Here is a 19645-nt window from a genome sequence, read left to right on the forward strand (position 1 = left end):
TTGAAGTTTTTAAAGAGCAGCTTGAAACTGTGTGCTAAGAAACATACAGTGGTACCTCAGGTTAAGTACTTAATTCATTCCAGAGGTCCGTACTTAACCTGAAACTGTTCTTAACCTGAAGCACCACTTTAGCTAATGGGGCCTCCTGCCGCTGCGCCGCCGGAGCACGATTTCTGTTCTTATTGTGAAGCAAAATGCTTAACCTGAAGCACTATTTCTGGGTTAGTGGAGTTTGTAACCTGAAGCGTATGTAACCTGAGGTACCACTGTACATTAAAAGTTCATACAGACAACTGTTCTCACAACCTGGATTTTTATAACCAAGGGTTGTTGAGTCACTGAATTGGAGGGTCACATCCTCCCCTACAAAAACAGCTCCTGGAGCAGCCAAACATGAAACCCAGTTGGAAAGTTACATAGAAGGCCAGCACCTGCAGCCCTGCTGCCTTTAAAGTCCTCTGCCAGCAGCAAAGCATCACCAGCCCATTATGACAGCCAGCCGTTTAAAGCCTGGGACTTTGCTGCTGACTCTCTGGTCTAACAAGGGCTCAAGTGTTTTGAAGAACACAAGGCACAATCCTTTCGTCACGGTAATTGTCTTGAGATTTCCAGAAACACTGGAAGCGCATGACACTCGCTTTTTCCTCAAGGGGAGAGGAACTTTTTTGAGGAAAACAGATAAAAATATTTCCAATGTTTACTTGACTATTGGTATGTCATTTACTTGCTTTGTAGCCTTTGACTTGAGAAATGAATATATGAAATAAATGTACCTTCAGCTTGTTACATATGTTATAGAAAGAAAATGGGAAAATGAAATCATCTTGGTTTATTCTCTCCCCGAGTATCCCCAAACAGGGCACAAATGAAATAATTATGCCATATTTCTAATACAAGAATTGGAATGGGGCTTTATTGTGAAGTCTGTAAATTATTTTCATTTCAATTCTGACAGTGTTTTACAAACCGGTGGGATTGGAGTGTTGGGACTGCCCCCCAGGCCAGTTTAGGTGGAGAACACGTGTGTTGCATGGATTTCACCCTTGCTAGCATTACTGAGATAATCCAGACTTGCTATTTACCCTCATTGCCCTCCCTGTTGCACCCCCCTCCCCGAGCCTGATCTCCTGCATCTGTTTGTGTTCCAGCTTGAGTGAGAGTTTTTTTATGGTGAAAGGTGCTGCACTATTCCTCCAGCAAGGAAACAGCCCTCAAGGTCCACGAAGTCTTACTCACCTTCACAAACATGCTGGTAAGCATTGTCACAGCAAAATGTTTTTTTCTTGGGCTGTCCTCATGACTTGGGCATGATAACCTAGGAAAAATAAACGTGTGTGGGGGGGTGCTAACTTAAGGCAGTGGTTTTCTGTAGACTGATATGTTAAAAATGTTTCTCTCTGGGAGCCAGGGAAGGAGTGCTGGGTCCTGTTTAGGGGCAAACAGCCTGTAGGACAGGGCACCACATGGTCGGTCCTGTGTGGCTGGGAGCTGAGACTTGTATTTCTCCAGATGTCAGCAGTTTCACAGATCCCACAGTGTATCTTACTGAGCTTGCACCATCAAATCGTTAAGCGGGGACTTGTATTCTTGGCTACATGCATCCATTTGCCTTCCTCATATACACTATAAGACCTCGTCTGACTCTTGGTGCAAATCTTAGGTCTGAGTTACAAGATTATGGTGTGAGCAATCATGCTTTGGGCCTGCCAAAGGGTCCAGAGACTATTCTGGGTGACGTATCTTGTTTGTTTCACTTGGAAGCAGGGAAACTAGGCCAACCAGCAATTGACCTGAGGCCAAACTATTGGAACAGCTGGGTCATTTAGCCACCTAGAGTGAGCAGCATTTGGCAGCAAGTGAATTGTGGTTAGAGAGTAGACTTTACCTGTTGTAATCACACGCTGAGATACGCTTGTAGAGTAAGAAAATAACAAAATTTGTTTATTATAGGAAGTAAATAACTTGCAGAGGAAGTTATTTCTATTTCTATTTATTCCTAGTTCTAACCTAACCTGCTATTCTAGAAATGACAAAGGCAATCATGCTTGCTGCTTTTCTCTCAGAGTATAGTTCCAAGGTGACCCCTCAGCTTGAGGTCTGAGAGAGAAGTGTCAGGAGCAGGAGGAAGGTGTAAAGCAGGATGCATCCTATCAGTCTAAAGTTAAACAACAAGGAGGTAAAGAAGTAAGCCAATAGGTTAAAGCAGTGGTTTTCGGCCTGTTTGCCGTGGCACCCTGGGGTGCCTTGAATGATGGTCAGGGGTGCCGCAGGCAACACTGGTCTCCGTCCCCCTTTCCTTCCCTCTCTCCTCTGATGCCCTCTTGCATCTCTGCCTCCCAAAGGCTTGCACAGCTGTTTGTTGCACCAGCCATAGCTACAAGCTCCATGTGCAAAAGGTGCCTCTGGGGCTGGCCAGGGGGTGCTGGTTGTCAGGAGTTGAGGCGGCCTCTGGGGGAGGGCCAGGGAGCCTAGCCAGGCAGTCCGCCAGCTGTTGGGAATGGACAGACAGGTCCCAGGCCCCTGTGGGGCAGTGTAAGGAGGCCCCTCTCTTTGGGGCGGGGGGGGGGCAGTTCAGAGACCAGGGGACTCCCAAGGAGAGGAGAGGAGGAGGGGGAGGGAATACTCCACAAGGGAGGGTGTTCCCAAAAGGGTGAGAGGCTGCCAGCTCTGGAGGAAGGGGTTACATAACTCGGCTCCTGAGCCCCACAGGGGTGCCGCCGAAAGAATGTAGTTGGTAAAGGGAGCTGTGGACTCAAAAAGGTTGGAAACCTCTGGGTTAAAGGTACAGGGATAGTCTGGGAATGTGGAGGTCCCTCACTTTTCCTGTCTTTACTCCATGCAAACCACTCTTCTGCAAGTTGAGTTGTACCCAAATGTCCAGCACAAACCAACTCAGTGGTGGAACAGGGCAAGCATCCACCATGGAAAAGGATTCAGGCAGTTGGGCTGGAAAAACGCCCCTTGGAGAGCAGCCGCTTCTCAGAGCAGTTGACGTGGTGTACAGTTGACCGAAGCTAAACACAGCAGTGGTTTGCAGGGGTGGATCTAATATGAACGATGCTATGTTCTGCCATTTCTTAAACTCTCTGAGGCAGACTGGGGAAGTCTAAAGGAATGGGAAACAAAACCAACATAGTTTTATGCATACCATTCTTGAACCATGTGGACTTGACGTGGAATATCACACAGTTCAAAGCATCAGGCTAATACATATCTATTGATGGCTTCTCACTTGTGGATCTGCAGGTGATTTGCCCCAACATCTTCAGGTGATGATCAACCTCCTTCGCTGTGAGGACAGGATCAAATTGGTAAGAGGCCTTGCTCATTCCCCAACTCCCATGTGTCTGGACCACAGTCTCTGTATGGTGCTTGAGAGAGAGAGTGTGGCAGATCCGCAGGTGGTGCTTAAAATGCAGGATGGTGAAGGCAGCATTTGAAGAAGAGCAGCCCTTGGAATCATTTTATTGGCACAGTAATCCAGCTTGAGCCACAAGCCAGCTCAAAGATGAGTTCAGTTTTTCCCATTGAAATCCAAGGGTGCTGCCTTGTTTGAATTGTGGTTTGAGCATCTGCACTGGCTTCCTACTGTCTCTTGGGCTGCTTCCTAAAAGGCCCCCAGGAGCCTATTTCAGAGCAGGGGTGGGGAAGGTGTAGCCCTCCAGAGCTTGCTGAGCTCCCATCAGCCCCAGGCCAGTGGTTAGGAATGATGGAAGTTGTAGTCCAGCAGCAGTCGGTGGGCCACCACAGGTCTTCCACTGCTCCTTTAGAGAACATTTCCTCACTTCGTTAACAGAGCAGGGCAAAAGTGTCAACCGCTTGGTGGGGTGCAAATCCATTTAAGTCACCCTCCCTTTTATCTCCTCAGAAACATACTTAGGTAAGCCAATACAGAGCTTGTGAAAATCTGGGACATTGACTTGAAGAGGAACACCTGTAACTTTAATAGAACAGAATATGGGCTCTCAGAGGCTGGTGTGAAGGAAGTGGGCACTGAGAACTGTCTTGCTGGTTTTTAGGCTGTGCGTCTGGAAAGTGTCTGGACAGACCGGGTGAGGTACATGGTGGTTGTCTATAGCACCGGACGCCAAGACACGGAGGAGAATATCCTGTTGGGAGTAGACTTTTCAAGCAAGGAGAGGTGAGTGCAGGTTTGAAAAAAAATGCCACCAGCCTGTTGTTTTCTGTGGGGGTCAGCAATCATTCAAAAGAATTGCAGTAGAAGCCACACACGTAAACATAGTCTTATTTTAATGCAAAGGCTTAGGGTGTCAGTGACACTTGAGTTGACAATAAAATATAAAAGATGTTCAGGTGTCATGTGTAGGGGCAAACTCTGGATACCTACTCCCACCCACAGCAAGAACACTCACCAGAAATCTGTGGCAGTTTGCTAAGGTGTCCTTCTCTAGAACACTAGCCCGGGATGTTTGTGTGGGAATCGAAAGGCATCTTGAAGATGTTAAACAATTGTGAGAGGCCCGGAGTTTTGGACTTGAACCAGAGCCCCTAGTCTGCCAGCCAGTCACTTTTCTCTGCTTAACCTGCTTCACAAGGGAAAATAAAATGGAGGCATTGTGGCAGGAGAGAGGACCATATATGCCACCCCGACAGAATAAAAGTGTAATTAACAAATGCATGAAATCTGGCCGTTGTTTTGTTGAGGTCCACATGTGTTTGAAGCCTGTCAAACATTGTCATTTCTCTTTCTTGGTAGCAAAAGCTGCACCATCGGGATGGTTCTGCGTCTGTGGAGTGACACAAAGATCCATCTAGATGGTGATGGGTAAGAAACAAGAGCATTTTGGCGGCTAGCAAAACGAAGGCGATGTTAGGCAGAGCAGGTCTGCTGGGAAAGGCCACTTCATTAAACTCCAAGTTGTTTGTATAGATATATTTTAGCTACTGTTAAGGGTGTGTCTTTTTGGTACGCGACCAAACCCTCAACTTCTTATTGAATATTGAAGCTCTGTAGTTAGCAATACAACATTATATAAACTTTATGAGAGCTTTGGTTATAAAGCAGTTTAAGAATGAATAGTATTACTAACAGCAACTTGTGATGCATAGCCCTAAGAGTGCGGATGATTTCTTCTTCATAATAGTAATAACCGCAGCGACAATAGCTTGTGATGCATGGCCTCAGGAGCATAGAGTGATTTCTTCTCTCTGTTGGTCTCCTTGCTAGTGGGTTCAGCGTCAGCACTGCAGGAAGGATGCATATCTTCAAGCCCGTTTCAGTTCAAGCAATGTGGTGAGTAACTTTTTTCTTTTTCTTCAGCAGTTGACCCTTCTCATTCCCTTCTAGACAACAAAATGTAGCCTTTCACCTGCACTCCAGAGTGCCCCTGCCTGGCAAACAATCCCTACCTTCCACCCCCCAGAACAACTCAATCACTGAATTGCTGCAGTTGCTGGAGGGGGAGGGGGATCCTAGAAGGCTAGGCCAACTCTTGACCATAAATTATAAAATAATTTTTTATAATTTTTCTTTAGAAAAAGCACCAAAGGGAAACTAGATGGTTGAGATGAATAAATTGGAGCCATTCTTCCTTGTCCATCAAATCTGCCAGGCTGCAAACCCACCCTTACATTTTAGGTTTCTAAAGACAGGCTGGGAAATTGAATTTCTGTCCCATGGGAGAGTCTCAACACTCTTGGTGTCTTGCTGAACCAGAGCATGAAGTTGGAATGGTAAATAATTTAGGAAGGCTAATAATGTGAGGAACGGGGACTTCCGGGTTGGTGCCTCCGGTAATGGCGGAATTCCTCTGATCGGGAGGAATTTGCCCCGTGGGAATTTGGGTCTGGCCGCCACAGCGAAGGCGAAGGCGGAGCGACGTGGGGTGAGCGGCGCGGTGCTTTGAATCGTCTGCTTTTTCCATGGAGCGAAGCCGCATAGCTGTTGCTGGAGAGCGCTGACTTTTTCTTGTGGACAATTTGATTCTAAAGTAACTACCCGTGAGTAGAGCTGAAGCAGAAGAATTGGATTTTAAAACGTTTAATTTGGTATCATAATGGGGAGGTTCAATACAGGAAGTCCGTCTTTCCCTTTTGTAAATAGACTGAAGCAATGAGGCTGCAAGCTGAAGTCTTGGAAAGCCTATTGTAAAAGACTAAATTTCCATCGGTAGAGAACATTAAACCCCCCCTTGGAGGCAGGAGAAGCGGGGGGGAAGTTGTGGACTGAATATGCCTGCAGGAGAGAGCGAAGAGAGTTAAAATACCGCTGCTCTGACCCTGGAAACGGGCTGCTAGCAGGACTGACGTCTTTTGGAATGTTCATTGACAGTGCTTAGAACCTTCATTGACAGCTAGCTAAAGAGAAATACATTGTTTCTATTGTCTCCGGCTGCTTTTAAAAAGGAGTAAAAGTAACTGAAAACTGAAACTAACTTTGGATTTCTTTGAACTGTGTTTAAAAGAGGACATTATTGATTAATATAAATAGAAACTGTTTCCCCCTAGTGGAAGCCTCTGAAACTGGTTGCTTTACAAGAGCTGGGCTAGGGGAATTTCCAGCTGCAAGATAAAAAACTGTGAGACTCTGGGACTGACCTTGAATCTTTTAAGTGCTATGGCAAATGGAAAGGAAAAAACAGACCAGTCAACAGCAGAAAAAACATTAAGGTCTGGGAGGACTTTGCAGCAACCCAGGAGAGGCTCAACATCAGGCCTCCCTCCTTCTTCTGCGGCTGCCTTTGCACCAGTACACTCAAAACCAAAGAGGAATGTCGACAGAAGAGGCTTTAGCGGTGGCATTAAATAAGATAAATGATTCACTGGAGCAGCTTAACAAGAAAACAGATGCGACAAATGCGAATGTGGATGCTGCAACTATTAGTATAAATAATCTGGGACAAAAGGTGAATACCAATACAGAAACCATCCAGAAATTGATTCAGGAATCTACTCTGATACAGCAGACTGCGGAGGAAGCTAGGGAGAAAGCCGCTGCTGCGGAATGTAAAATAACACAATTGGAGAGAGAGAGAGTCCCAGCCCTACAGAGGCAACTTGATGATCATAAGTTGACGCTTGCTATGATTGAACTTAAAGAAAAACAGACGAATTTGAGGATCAGAGCTCTACCTGAATTGGAGAAGGAAAGCTTGATAGACTTCCTCACACAGGAATTTGCTGACTTTTGGGACTTGGACTTGGGTCAAGAAGAGATTAGAATTGTGAGGGCCTTCAGACTTTGAAGAGGAGGAAAAAAAGAGAAGAACAGAATAAGAGACTGTTTGATCACCCTTCAAACTAAAGAAGAGAGAGATAGAATATTGGGTTGGCACTATCAGAAGAACCTAGAAGTACAACAGTCAAGAGTGGAAATTTTTTAAGACGTCCCGAAATATCTTTTGGATCTTAGGCCTAACTACGGAGATTTGGTTGCCCTGCTGAGAAGGAATAAAATCATCTTTAGGTGGGAGTTCCCCCAAGGTTTATCCTTCAGTTTCAAAGGAAGGAAAATAAAAATAAGATCAGTAGAAGATAAAGTAAAGTTTTTGTATAAATACGAAGAAGATCTGCAGAAGGGACTTGGAAAACAGCCAAGAGCATCAGATAGAAGATCACCAAATAGGGGAATATTGGATATATCAGCATTATCCTTTGGATTGGATCTCCCAGTGAACATGTCACCACCACCACCAACAGAAGAAGAGCAAGCATTGGGTGCAGTTGGAGGAATATCAGCGTAATTACACGATGGCGCTGCAGGTTTCGAGCTGGAATGTGAATGGATTAAATTCCCCAGAAAAAAGGTGGAGAGTCTTTCATTTATTGAAAAAAGAACATTTGGACTTGATTTGTTTACGAGAAACACATGTGATAAGGCTACACAGGAAGATATTGAGTAATAAAAGATTGGGCCAAGAATTTATCTCATCAGATAAAGTTAAAAAAAGAGGAGTGGTCCTTTATGCAAAGGAGAGCCTATCACCAAAATTCATATTTAAAGATGACCAAGGAAGATTCGTTGCAATTGAAATTGAATCACAAGGAGAGAAATTCCTAATTGTAGGTATTTATGCACCAAATGAAGGAAAATCGGAGTTCTTTAAGAAGCTACATGAGACTCTGATGGATTACATGGACTATAATATGATTTTGATGGGAGATATGAATGGAGTGGTGTCTATAAATATGGACAAGGCACAGAGACAGGTAGTCACTAAAGATGGTAGACTACCAAAAACTTTTTTTGACATGACTGAAAATATGGACTTAGTTGACATTTGGAGAGTGAAGAACCCTCTGGGAAGAGAGGGAACTTTCTTCTCTGAGGCTAAAATGACATGGACAAGAATTTGGGTAACTAGGGGATTGGCTCCAAAGATCAGCAAAGTGGAGATCTGCCCCAAAACTTGTTCTGACCATAATGCTGTGAAGATGGAAATGAAATTGACGCCAACTGGTTCCTTTAGATGGAGGATGAACGATACTTTGTTTAGGAATGAAGAGGTGACTAAGAAGGCCCAAAAAACCCTAAGAGACTATTTTGAGATAAATATGAATACTACAGTGGAAAAAAGAGTAATTTGGGATGCAAGCAAAGCGGTTATGAGAGGATTCCTAATACAACAGAATGCAATTAAGAAGAGAACCCAGAATGAAAAAAAGGATAGAATCCTGAGGAAAATAAAGGAAGGAGAGAAGAAACTGAGAGCAAAACCAAAGTCACAGGAGATTCTGAAAGAGATAAAGTTATATCAAGTACAATATACGAAGCTGATGAATCAGGAAATAGAATGGAAGATTAAACAGATGAGGCAAAAGTCATTTGAATCGGCAAATAAGTGTGGAAAATTGTTGGCCTGGCAAATGAAAAAAGACAAAAACTGAATACTATTACGAATTTGGAAGTGGAAGGAAAGAATATACAGAACCCAGTGAAGATCAGGAAGTGTTTTCAGAGGTATTTCAAACAACTTTATACACAGGAGAAGCAGAAAGAAATGGACATTGATCCATTTTTGAAAATAAATGGACTACACAAAATCTCTCAGGAAAAACAGCTAATGTTGAATTACAAAATAACGGATCAGGAGGTGGAAGGGGCCATCCAGAACATACAATTAGGTAAATCTCCAGGACCAGATGGTTTGACTTCAAGATATTACAGATCTCTGAAAGAATGGTTAATACAACCATTGAAGGAAGTCTGCAATGAAATATTGGAAGGGAGAAAGGCACCAGAGTCGTGGAAGGAAGCTTACATTACACTTATACTGAAAACAGAGACTGAAAAGACACAGCTCAAGAGTTACCGCCCCATATCGCTGCTTAATGTGGACTACAAAATTTTTGCAGATATTTTGGCTAAAAGATTAAAAAAGGTGTTAGTAGAAGGAATTCATAAAGACCAAGCGGGCTTTCTTCCGGGCAGACACTTGTCTGACAACACGAGGAATATAATTAATATTCTAGAAAAACTACAAGTGAATATCAATACTAAGGCAGTCTTGATATTTGTGGACGCAGAGAAAGCCTTTGACAACATCTCTTGGAGTTTTATGAAGAAGAATCTACAGGGGATGGGGGTAGGTCAAGGTTTTGAAAATGGTATAGGTGCAATTTACTCAGAACAAAAGGCAAAATTAATTGTGAACAATGTAGTGACAGAAGAGTTTAAGATTGAGAAAGGGACACGACAAGGTTGCCCAATTTCTCCATTGCTCTTTATATCGGTCCTTGAGGTTTTGTTAAATATGATTAGAAAGGATCAAGAGGTTAAAGGTATACAAGTGGGAGCTAAACAGTACAAACTGAAGGCATTTGCTGATGACTTAGTATTGACTTTACAGGAGCCAGAATCTAGTACTAAAAGTGTATTGGAACTGATTCAAGAATTTGGACAGGTAGCAGGTTTTAAGTTGAACAAGATGAAAACTAAGGTTTTAGAGAAAAATTTAACTGTGAATGAGAGAGAGAAGTTTCAGGAGGAGACAGGATTAACATTGGTTAAGAAAGTGAAATATTTAGGGGTTGGTTTTGAAAAATTGAAAAATAAAGTGCGAGATTTATTATTATCAAATAATGGAGGCATACAATTTGGACAAAAAAGTTGGTTTCCAGGTGGAAAAATCAAAATTGGAAATAGAATTGTTAGATTCAAAAATCAAGAATTTGTCAAGAATGTATAACTTGCTGTTGAAATGGAACACTCAGGATGAAATTGTCAGGGAAGAGTTAGAAGTTTCCAGTTTCTCAGAGGGAGAAAGCATTCCCCCAGGGGGGAAGGAGAGCAGTGAATCTAATAGAAGGGAGCAGGAGGAACAACAGGGAGGGACCGGCTGTTCCCAGGAAAGGCCAGGGTTGAGTTCTAGCTCAGATTGGGAGGAGGGGAGATACAGGCCAGCTCTAGCCAGGAGGTGAGAAAAAAGAGCAGGAAAGCGAAGGGAAGGGCGCCTTCGCCATTTTGAGAGTGGCTGGTCACGGAGAAGCAGAGCTCAGAAGGTATCTGAAAGAAGTGACTCGGAGGAATAATAGTTAAGAACCGTTTATAAGATTGTTTTGTTAATACGCAATAAAAAGTTTTATAAAAGAACAAGAAGCGTTTGTGGTGTAATTTGAAGAGGACAACGACCAGGCCTGACAGAAATGGTGAAATCTGCTATGATTAAATGGGCACAGGATGTTGGACATAATATTATGTTTGCTGACTGGGAACAGTTATGGACTACCGGTATGAAATTTACGGCATGTAATGCCTTAAGAGAGAATATAATGAAAATGATATACAGGTGGTACATGACCCCAGTCAAGCTTGCAAAAATTTACCATTTGCCCGATAATAAATGTTGGAAATGTAAAGAGACTGAAGGTACATTCTTTCACCTTTGGTGGACACGCCCAAGGATTAAGACATTCTGGGAGTTGATTTATAACAAAATGAAAAAGGTATTTAAATATACCTTCCTGAAGAAACCAGAGGCCTTTCTCCTGGGCATGGTCGGCCAATTGGTGCCAAAGAAGGACAGAACATTTTTCATGTATGCAACAGCAGCAGCAAGAATACTTATTGCAAAGTATTGGAAGACACAAGATTTACCCACCCGGGAAGAATGGCAGTTGAAAGTGATGGAGTACAGTGGTGCCTCGCAAGACGAAATTAATCCGTTCCATGAGGCTCTTCGTCTAGCGGTTTTTTCGTCTTGCGAAGCAAGCCCATTGACAGCTTAGCGGATTAGCGCTATTAGCGGTTTAGCGGCTTTTAGCGGATCAGCTGATAAGCGGCTTAGGGCTTAGGAAAAGGGGGGGAGGGGAAAAAAAACCCGCAGGAACTCGCAAGACATTTTCGTCTTGCGAAGCAAGCCCATAGGGAAATTCGTTTTGCGAAGCGCCTCCAAAAGGGAAAACCCTTTCGTCTAGCGGGTTTTCCATCTTGCGAGGCGTTCGTCTTGCGGGGCACCACTGTACATGGAACTGGCTGAGATGACTGGCAGAATCCGAGACCAGGGAGAAGAGTCGGTGGAAGAAGACTGGAAAAAGTTTAAAGATTATTTACGGAAATACTGTAAAATTAATGAATGTTAGAAAAATGTTGGAATGAAGTTATTGGCTTTAGTAGAAATGTTATAAGGAATTAAGTATAAATAGATTAATAGAGTATTAAAGGAAAAAATAAGGTTAGAATGTGCTAAGATAATTATAGGATAGAAAACAGAGGAAGATGGAAAGGAATTAACAGAAGTGGAATACAAAAAGGGAGGTGTGAGGAGGTCGCGGAAATAAGTGAATGAAAGATAAGATACTGAAATTATTTGATGTGTTTTAAACTGTTTTTGTTTCGTTTTGTTAGTTTAATGTGTTAGTGTTATGTAGTGTTTTTGTATTGTATTGTATTGTATTGTATTGTATTGTATTGCTCTTCTTTTTTGTAGTGTTTAAATTGTTGGAAAAGTAATAAATATTATTTAATAATAATAATAATAATAATAATAATGTGAGGAACGGGAGTACCCAGCATGAAGAAAAAGGTATATAAATTGTGCAGAAGCTTTGCAGTTGTAGAACACCAAGAAATGAAATCCATCCTGAAAACCCTTTCATAGAACTTTGCAGCTTCACCTTTCCCGAGAACCCTCTCCTTCACTCAGTCTTTTACAAAGCCTTAGTAGGTTACAGCCTAGGGCAGAGGAGGGATCTCAAGTTATACCAACCCTAATGATGAAGAACATAGGAAGCACACTTTCTCAGGTCTGCATAGCCCAGCATTGCCTCTTCTGGCTGGCAGTGGCTCTCCTGGGTCTCAGGCAGAGAAGAGTCTTCCACAGCCCTTCCTGGAAAGTCCAGAGATTGAACCCAGCACCTTCTGCCTGCAAGGTGCACCTTTCTAGCTTCTGTGCCTCCCCGATCTCTTCTTTTCACCTCTGCTCAGGCATGTGTCCCTTGCTGCTTGCTAATGTATAATTGACATTGGGGAGCAGAGGCTGTGATCTATGATGACTTGAGAACAGTTTTCACACTTTCAGGTTATTGAGTGATAACTGCAGCTGTCCTGTGAACGACTTGCTGTTTGACCCCACATGTTAATATCCTACACCCAGTCAAGTGTTTTGCCTGAGGCCAAGTGGAACAGAGCCATCTTTAGCCATCTGTTATCTTGTCACCTAACAAGTTTCCACGGTGCTCACAGGGGACTTTTGCACATTGGCTTACTTTCTGTTTTGCTTCCAGTCCAGCTCAGCATGGCCTGTGCCTGCATTGCTCACATGCAAAAAGAGTGCCCAGAGGAGGCCTGGAGAGGGCACCCTCCCCCTTTGAATATTAAGGGCTGGCGCAGGCATGGGCCCAGCCACCAGTGGATTATGTTCTTGCCCTGCACTTAATCGCTTTTGCATGTTACCAAGGCCCAGTTTATAGACACAAACTATGTGGTGGTCCTGCTTGAAATGCAGGGGTGTGGAAACCGCTCTTTGTGGTGAAAGACTGGTGGGAAGGGCCTCCTGAAATTTCAACCACACCAGTGCAAACAGCAGGGGGTGGGGCCAGGCATTGCAGCCATGTGGATGGTGTTTCTGGGAAGCATCCTTCCTGCCACCTGATGAAGGCACAAGAAGCAGTAGTTCTTGCACAGGGATCCCCACGAATGCCTTCTTGGATTCCATGGTGCTACAGAGGAGAGAAATGTAATCAACAAATAACTCACTGTTCCTGCTACTTGGCCTCTGTCGTCCTGTGCCGGTGACAGGGATGGCACAACTCCTGTACCTTTATGGGATGGGAGAAAATTCAAATGTGAAACTTCTTCCATAATTACATCCCACTTCTGGGGAAGCATCACCTAATACTCTGCTTCAGGTGCCTTAAACTGTTCAGCTTGCATCTTAATTCAGTAAAACCAGTTAGCATGGATTCTGATTTCAAACCCCTTTTTTTGGGGGGGGTATTTTAGTTGTATTTATCATATGCTTGTAAACTGCATTGAGACTTATGTGAAGGTAATTAGAGGATTTGACAAATTCATGGAGGAGATTAAGGATATCATTGGCTGTTAGCTAGGATTGCTATGCTCTGCCCTCCACAGCTGGAGGCAGTAGATGCTTCTGAATATTAGTTGCTGGAAACTGCAGGAAGAAAGAGTGCTGTTGTGCTTGGGTCCTGCTTGTGGGTTTCCATGGGAATTTGGCTGGTCACTGTGAGAACAGGGTGCTGGACTAGTTGGGCTCCCTTTTGTCTGATCTGGCAGGCTCTTTTATGTTCATAATTTATAAATTCAACAGCTCAACCGTAGTGAAACTTTGCCGCTGTTAATGTTTGTTCCTCTGCAGATTATTTTATCAGTCCCTCTGCCTCCCCTCATTCCTGTGTCCTTGGCGCTTGGGCAATTTTTCTCTCTCTGGGTTTCCATGCTTGCAGGTCCGCTTTGCAGATCCTCCACAAGGCTTGTGAGGTGGCTCGGAGGCACAATTACTTCCCTGGCGGGATGGCGCTCGTCTGGGCCACGTACTATGAGAGCTGCATCGCCTCCGAGCAAAGCTGCATCAATGAGTGGAACGCCATGCAGGACTTGGAGTCCACACGCCCCGACTCGCCAGCTCTATATGTGGACACGTGAGTCCTCCCCTTTGAGTTTTGGTCTGAGGTGTTCTGACTAGAGAAATCCCACAAATAGAAGGGTTCTTATATTCATCGGGGAGAGGATCTCAGTTACTATTAGCCCCGTGAGCTATGCTCTGCCTTCACAGTCAGAGGCACTAGTGCTTCGAGAATACCAGTTTCTCGAAGCCACAGAAGGGGAGAGGGCTCTTGTGCTCGGCTCCTGCTTGCAGGTTTCCCATAATAGGCATCTAGTTGGCCACTGTGAGAAGAGGAGGCTGGACTAGACGGGCCATTCGCCTGATCCAGCGGGCTCTCCTCCTCAGAGTTAAATGTGAAAACCAATCCTGGGCATAAATTGTGCTTGGTGCTCTACAGTTCCGGGGGAAATTATGTGTTCTTTCCCCTCCCCCGCCTCAAAACCAGGATGGAACCGTGGAAAGCAAGAAGGGGATAGTATATGTAGGATTTTGATAGGTACTTGGGTGTATTCGGGGAAATACTGGGATGCAGCTCTATGGAGGAACAAGATGGTGGCCAAAGCGTATTTTCACTGCTTAGCTACTGAAAGCACTACGCATCCAGTCTGCTTGAATCTTCAGTAAACACTGACTTTGTAGCCTGAGTTCAGCTTTTCTTTCACATGAGCACTAGTAACTTGATTGCTTTTGCAATGAAAGCAGAAGTTCCTGGGTTCCCAGGGAACAGCTCTTCATTGGGAGTCAGGCTCCATGGTTCGCAGCCCCACAGATTCTTTGCTGGGAAACTCCCATCTCCCTTTCTTGCCTTTCCAGACCAACTGAGAGGGAGCGGGCAGAACGCCACATCAAGGCCAAACTCCGAAGTATTATGATGAGCAAAGATCTGGAGAACGTAACCTCTAAAGAAGTAAGCAGAGCCTCCGGTGGCCTGTCCTGGGACTGCCTTGCTTCCTTCGCTGCCTAGCAAACAAAATCGGAGGCCCTATATTGTTGTTACTACTATTGTTGCAGTGTGATGCAGTGGTAGGAATGTCTGACTAGGACCTGGGAGAGACCAGGGTTCGAATCCCCATGTAGCCATGAAGTTCTATGGCTGACCTTGGTCCAGTCACTGCCTCTCTGTCCAACCTACCTGAGGAGGTGGAGAAACATGGACACCTCCTTGTGCTTCCCCCCTCCCTTGCAGATAATTATGTTTAGATAGTTTGAACCTTGAGGATGACTCCGTGGCTTACTTCCCCCCCATGGCATTCTAACCTAGTTGTGTTGGTGATCCGTTCCCACAGCTGAGGGGCTTCCCAGGATCTTGACCTTGGGGGGCCCTCCCTTTGGTATCAACTGTAAGGTGCCACCTCACTAGTTGAAGGGTGTTCTGCTCCAGTAGCTCTGAGAACAGTTTCTGCCTAGGAGCCTGAAAGTACTTCTCTCCGTGTAGCCCCCAGACTGCTGATGGGGGTCCTGGCTGACAACCCATGACACCATAGTTGAGCATCTGCACTGACTGCCCATCTACAACAGCTTAAGTCCAGGGTACATCAGGGAGTGCCTGAACCCTGACATCCCAGTACGATCACTGGGATCATCTGCAGGGGCAACGTCATTGGTTGTTCCCCAAGTTGGCGAGGCTCATTTGACAAGAAGAAACTGAGTCTTTGGTGTCATTGGCCCAGCTGTGGGGAACACTAGAGATTCAGCTGGCGCTTTTCTATTCCATCAGATCTATGCAGGCAATTAAGAATACTTATTTCCATGATAGCCAGCTGATTTCTTATTTTAATTTTTTAATATCTCTTTTATGGTATGGATTTTTGTACAGTAGTTGTAAACTGCTTTTTATGAACAGCAGTACATAAATGTTTGTTAAATAAACAAGTAAATGTGGTACATAAGAAGCTGCTCTTGTCCATCTAGCCCAGGTTCTCTCCTGAGGCCTCCGGAAGAGAAAGGGCCTTTCTTGACTCATGGTGCCTGATCCTCTTAACAGGAGGTGCCAGAGGTTGGACCCGGGGCTTCCTTCGCGCTGAGCAGTGACTCCCTTCATGGCCAGTCCGTGTTTGGGTGGATTGGCCACCTTCCTCACTCTGCTACTCTCTCGCCCGTGTAGATACGGAATGAGCTGGAGAAGCACATGAGCTGCAACTTGAAGGAGTTCAAAGAGTTCATTGACAATGAGATGCTGCTAATCCTGGGGCAGATGGACAAGCCCTCTCTCATTTTTGACCATCTGTACCTGGTAAGTTGCCAAGCAGGTGAGCCCAGTCATTTGAAAGCCTTTGCCACGAACGCCTATGTGGTGCTGCTTTTGTTGTGTGTCTTGACTCTAGTGTGGTTCTTCCAGGGTTCCGAGTGGAATGCCTCCAACCTGGAGGAGCTGCGGGGCTCTGGGTGAGTACCATGTTTTCCAGCTCCTCAGTTAGCTGGTAATCCCTGGTCACTGAGGCTCTTCTTTTGAAACATCGGGGGGGGGGCAGGGAGGACATGTTGGCTCTGTGCCAAAACCAGCTGCTGTGCATTTCATGCTGACTTGTCAAGGTTTGATGCTGGTGTTTCGGAATTAAGTATTTATTTTTCCACCCTAACTTCGGATTGCAACTTAATACTCCAAGGTATGAACACTGAGGCTCAATCAGGTTAATCTTTGTGTCTTCATTTAACTTTCACAGTTGGTTCTAATCAAAACATTTTGAGTTCTGCTGCATTTTAAGGCAGCACAAAGGAGGCCTTGGCTAAGTCGAGGAGAGGTGGCAAATTGGCCAGTTTGATTTTTAACAGGTGGTTTAGGAGAGAGAATTTCATCAAGTGCAGGTTCTCCTGTTGTGGTGTGGCAGCGCTGGGAGAAACTGCACGTGCTAAAATTCCTCATCCTGTGCTGCTGATTTCAGTCCCAGGAGCCTTGTCCTCTGTTGGTGGTTGGCCTAGATGACCCTTGGAAGCCATTCCACTCTGATTCACAGGGTGGCTGAGCGAGACTTCTAGATCTCCAGGGAGAGTTTCAGTGCCCAGCACAGCTCTTTTTGCTAGCCCATAATAGAGTACATTATGCAAACAAGTAAAATGGCAGAATAGCTTATGGGAAGTAAAGCGAAACAGGCACATGTCTGCATATGTCATGAAAAATGCAGAACTTGAGCTTTTCCTGGTGCAGAATTTCTGTTGTTACAAACCAGGCAATGGCCTTGTGACAGGGAGAAATGCTGCTGTTTTCCCTGCCCCCACCACCATGATAAAACCACAGTCTCTTATAAAACTGTTGTTACAACAGTAAACAACAAATAACTTGCCCTGATGAAATTACAGACTTTTGTCATGCTGTGTAACAAAGTTTAATTTGATTACTCTGAAAGATCACACCACACTTTCGCATGAGTGTTGGGTGGATTCCTGCCACAGTCTGAACAATTTATGTATTCAGTAAACATCTGCCATATGTTATAAAAGGAATAGTTTGTGTTTGCCCTTTGCTGCCCTGACCTGGCATGTTAGTTGTTCAGCCACTGCTATTGACCATACCAAGAATCACTGTTCAGCCCAATTCCGGTTTTCCAGCATCTGGCTATCTCCATATGGGCAGCAGTCAATAGAAGGGCCAAGAGGTCATCATTTGGGTAATCTTGAGCGGGTGGGATTGTAAGTCCAAGTGGTGCTAGTGCAGGAGACATTTCAGCTGTTTTGCACAAACATTGTCTTGATCTGTTCCTATGTTTGCAGCGTTGACTACATCTTAAACGTCACAAGGGAGATTGACAATTTTTTTCCTGGCTTGTTTGCGTACCACAACATCAGGGTCTATGATGAAGAGACCACCGACCTCCTTGCCCACTGGAACGAGGCCTACCATTTCATCAACAAAGCCAAGTAAGCTGATGCACAGAAGGGACACTTTTTCCGCATGCTGTGTTCTGGGAGTGATGAGGGAAGCCCTCTTCTGGATGCTGGGAGAGCCTCACTGTGGTGCGTACAGCCCAGGGCTCTGCCTCCAAACAGAAGGGCAGGTTCACCAGCAAAGTTTACAAGAAAGGCAGGATGGCAATGGTCTCAATAATCCTTCCAACAGCCTTGAAAGGCAGGTCAGCAGTCTTCCTCCTGTGTTGCACCCAGCAGAGCCAGTGTTTTCCTGGGGAGTCCCTCAGCCACTAGGCTGCACCAGCCCAGAGAGAGCCACCAGCTGGCCTGTCCCCTAAATCACTGGTGTTGGTGTCTTGACAAAAATTGTATAAGCTAACTGTTTATTTATTGTATTTATAATCTGCCCTTCTCCTAAGTTGGGATTCAAGGTGGCTTACAACATTTAAAAACATCATTATAAAATACAAAGGAAAACAAACTAGTTAAAAACCAAGTTATCAGAACACATTTAGAGCCAGCAGTTGAACTACAGTTTGCCTTGACAGCTGCCCAGCGATCAGCATTGTTTGCACCTTAGTTTCCAGAGGCCTTTTTGAGCAGGAAGCTCTCGGCCTGCCAATGGAAAGAGGGAGCCCATATAGCCTCTCAGGAGGAAATCCTTCAATATGGGAGCAGCCACAGGCTCTCTCTCATGTCACCACCAGCCATGCCTCTGATGTGGATGGGGCTATTTGTTGTGTTCTGCATAGCGCCTTATGACCCTCTGCTTCATTCATTCTCACACTTGCCCTGCAGAGTGTGTTTGCATTATCCTTATATACAGATGTGGAGCTGAGTTGGAGAGAGATGGATCTGCCTTAACACTCTCCCTCTCCCAACTAGTACATAAGTGGGCTGGGATATGAGTTCAGAGCTCTTACTCACTCACAGAGGCTTCGTGGCCATTGCTATTATGAGCACCTGTGCTGTGCTGCCAGGCAGCCAAAGCTACTATACCCATGTCCTAAATAAATGCTTGTTTGTTGACAAATCAAAGAGGTGCTTGGAATCTTGATTCACAAAAGCTTTCAAGTGTCCCAGTTTGTGCTGCAGAACCAAGAATGGTTGTTTTCCCCAGCTGCCAATCTCCCTCCCTCCCCTCTACAGGAAAAACCGCTCCAAGTGTCTAGTCCATTGCAAAATGGGTGTGAGTCGCTCTGCCTCCACCGTCATCGCGTACGCCATGAAGGAATTTGGCTGGCCCCTGGAGAAAGCATACAATTATGTCAAGCAGAAGCGCAGCATCGCTAGACCCAATGCTGGCTTCATGAGGCAGCTCCTGGAGTACGAGGGCATTCTGGATGCCAGGTAGGGCGCTGGTGCTTGGGAGGGAAAGGGGAGGGAGCAAGGTAATCATTGGCCCCATGCTGCCACTGGCCCCATTGTTCTTCTGTCTGAAATGGTGGAGCTCAGGACAGATCCACACATTCAGAAGAAGGAGGCACTCGTATGCCTCAGACTCAGTGCACCTCTTCTTGTCTTGCCTTTGTCTTTTCTTAACTCTAAAATGGAAAAAAAACAACAGCCATACAAATTACTTTAAAAGAAGAGAAAAGAAAAGGCAGGTGATGAAGTCTTCATGGGCTGCCAGTCTGCTCTGAGCCTGACTCAAGGTTTTATTCATACATTAATTCATTCTCATTTTGGGCATTGGTACCCTGCTCACCAAAAAGGCTACCAGAGGCGTCCATCCGTTAAAACAAGACAGTCCCTGCCCCCACAGGCTTGCAAAC

General features: G+C 44.9%; 1 protein-coding gene across 4 annotated transcripts in view; it reads left to right on the forward strand.

The window, feature by feature from the left end:
• SSH1 (slingshot protein phosphatase 1) overlaps positions 1-19645 on the forward strand; it is a 51375-nt gene that overhangs the window by 24501 nt on the left and 7229 nt on the right. For 3 of the 4 annotated variants that reach the window (XM_079949339.1, XM_079949341.1, XM_079949340.1), the window contains 11 exons: positions 1149-1252; positions 3247-3311; positions 4020-4141; positions 4718-4786; positions 5189-5254; positions 13867-14061; positions 14841-14934; positions 16132-16260; positions 16366-16412; positions 17736-17882; positions 19020-19220. In XM_079949339.1, the coding sequence (XP_079805465.1) occupies positions 1149-1252; positions 3247-3311; positions 4020-4141; positions 4718-4786; positions 5189-5254; positions 13867-14061; positions 14841-14934; positions 16132-16260; positions 16366-16412; positions 17736-17882; positions 19020-19220 (1239 nt within the window). Of the gene's footprint in view, positions 1-1148; positions 1253-2069; positions 2177-3246; positions 3312-4019; positions 4142-4717; positions 4787-5188; positions 5255-13866; positions 14062-14840; positions 14935-16131; positions 16261-16365; positions 16413-17735; positions 17883-19019; positions 19221-19645 lie in introns of those variants that run through there. The other variant, XM_079949342.1, reaches the window with a different exon arrangement.

Source organism: Podarcis cretensis (genome assembly GCF_951804945.1).
Source record: "Podarcis cretensis genome assembly, chromosome: 13".
NCBI classification, from domain to species: Eukaryota; Metazoa; Chordata; class Lepidosauria; order Squamata; family Lacertidae; genus Podarcis; species Podarcis cretensis.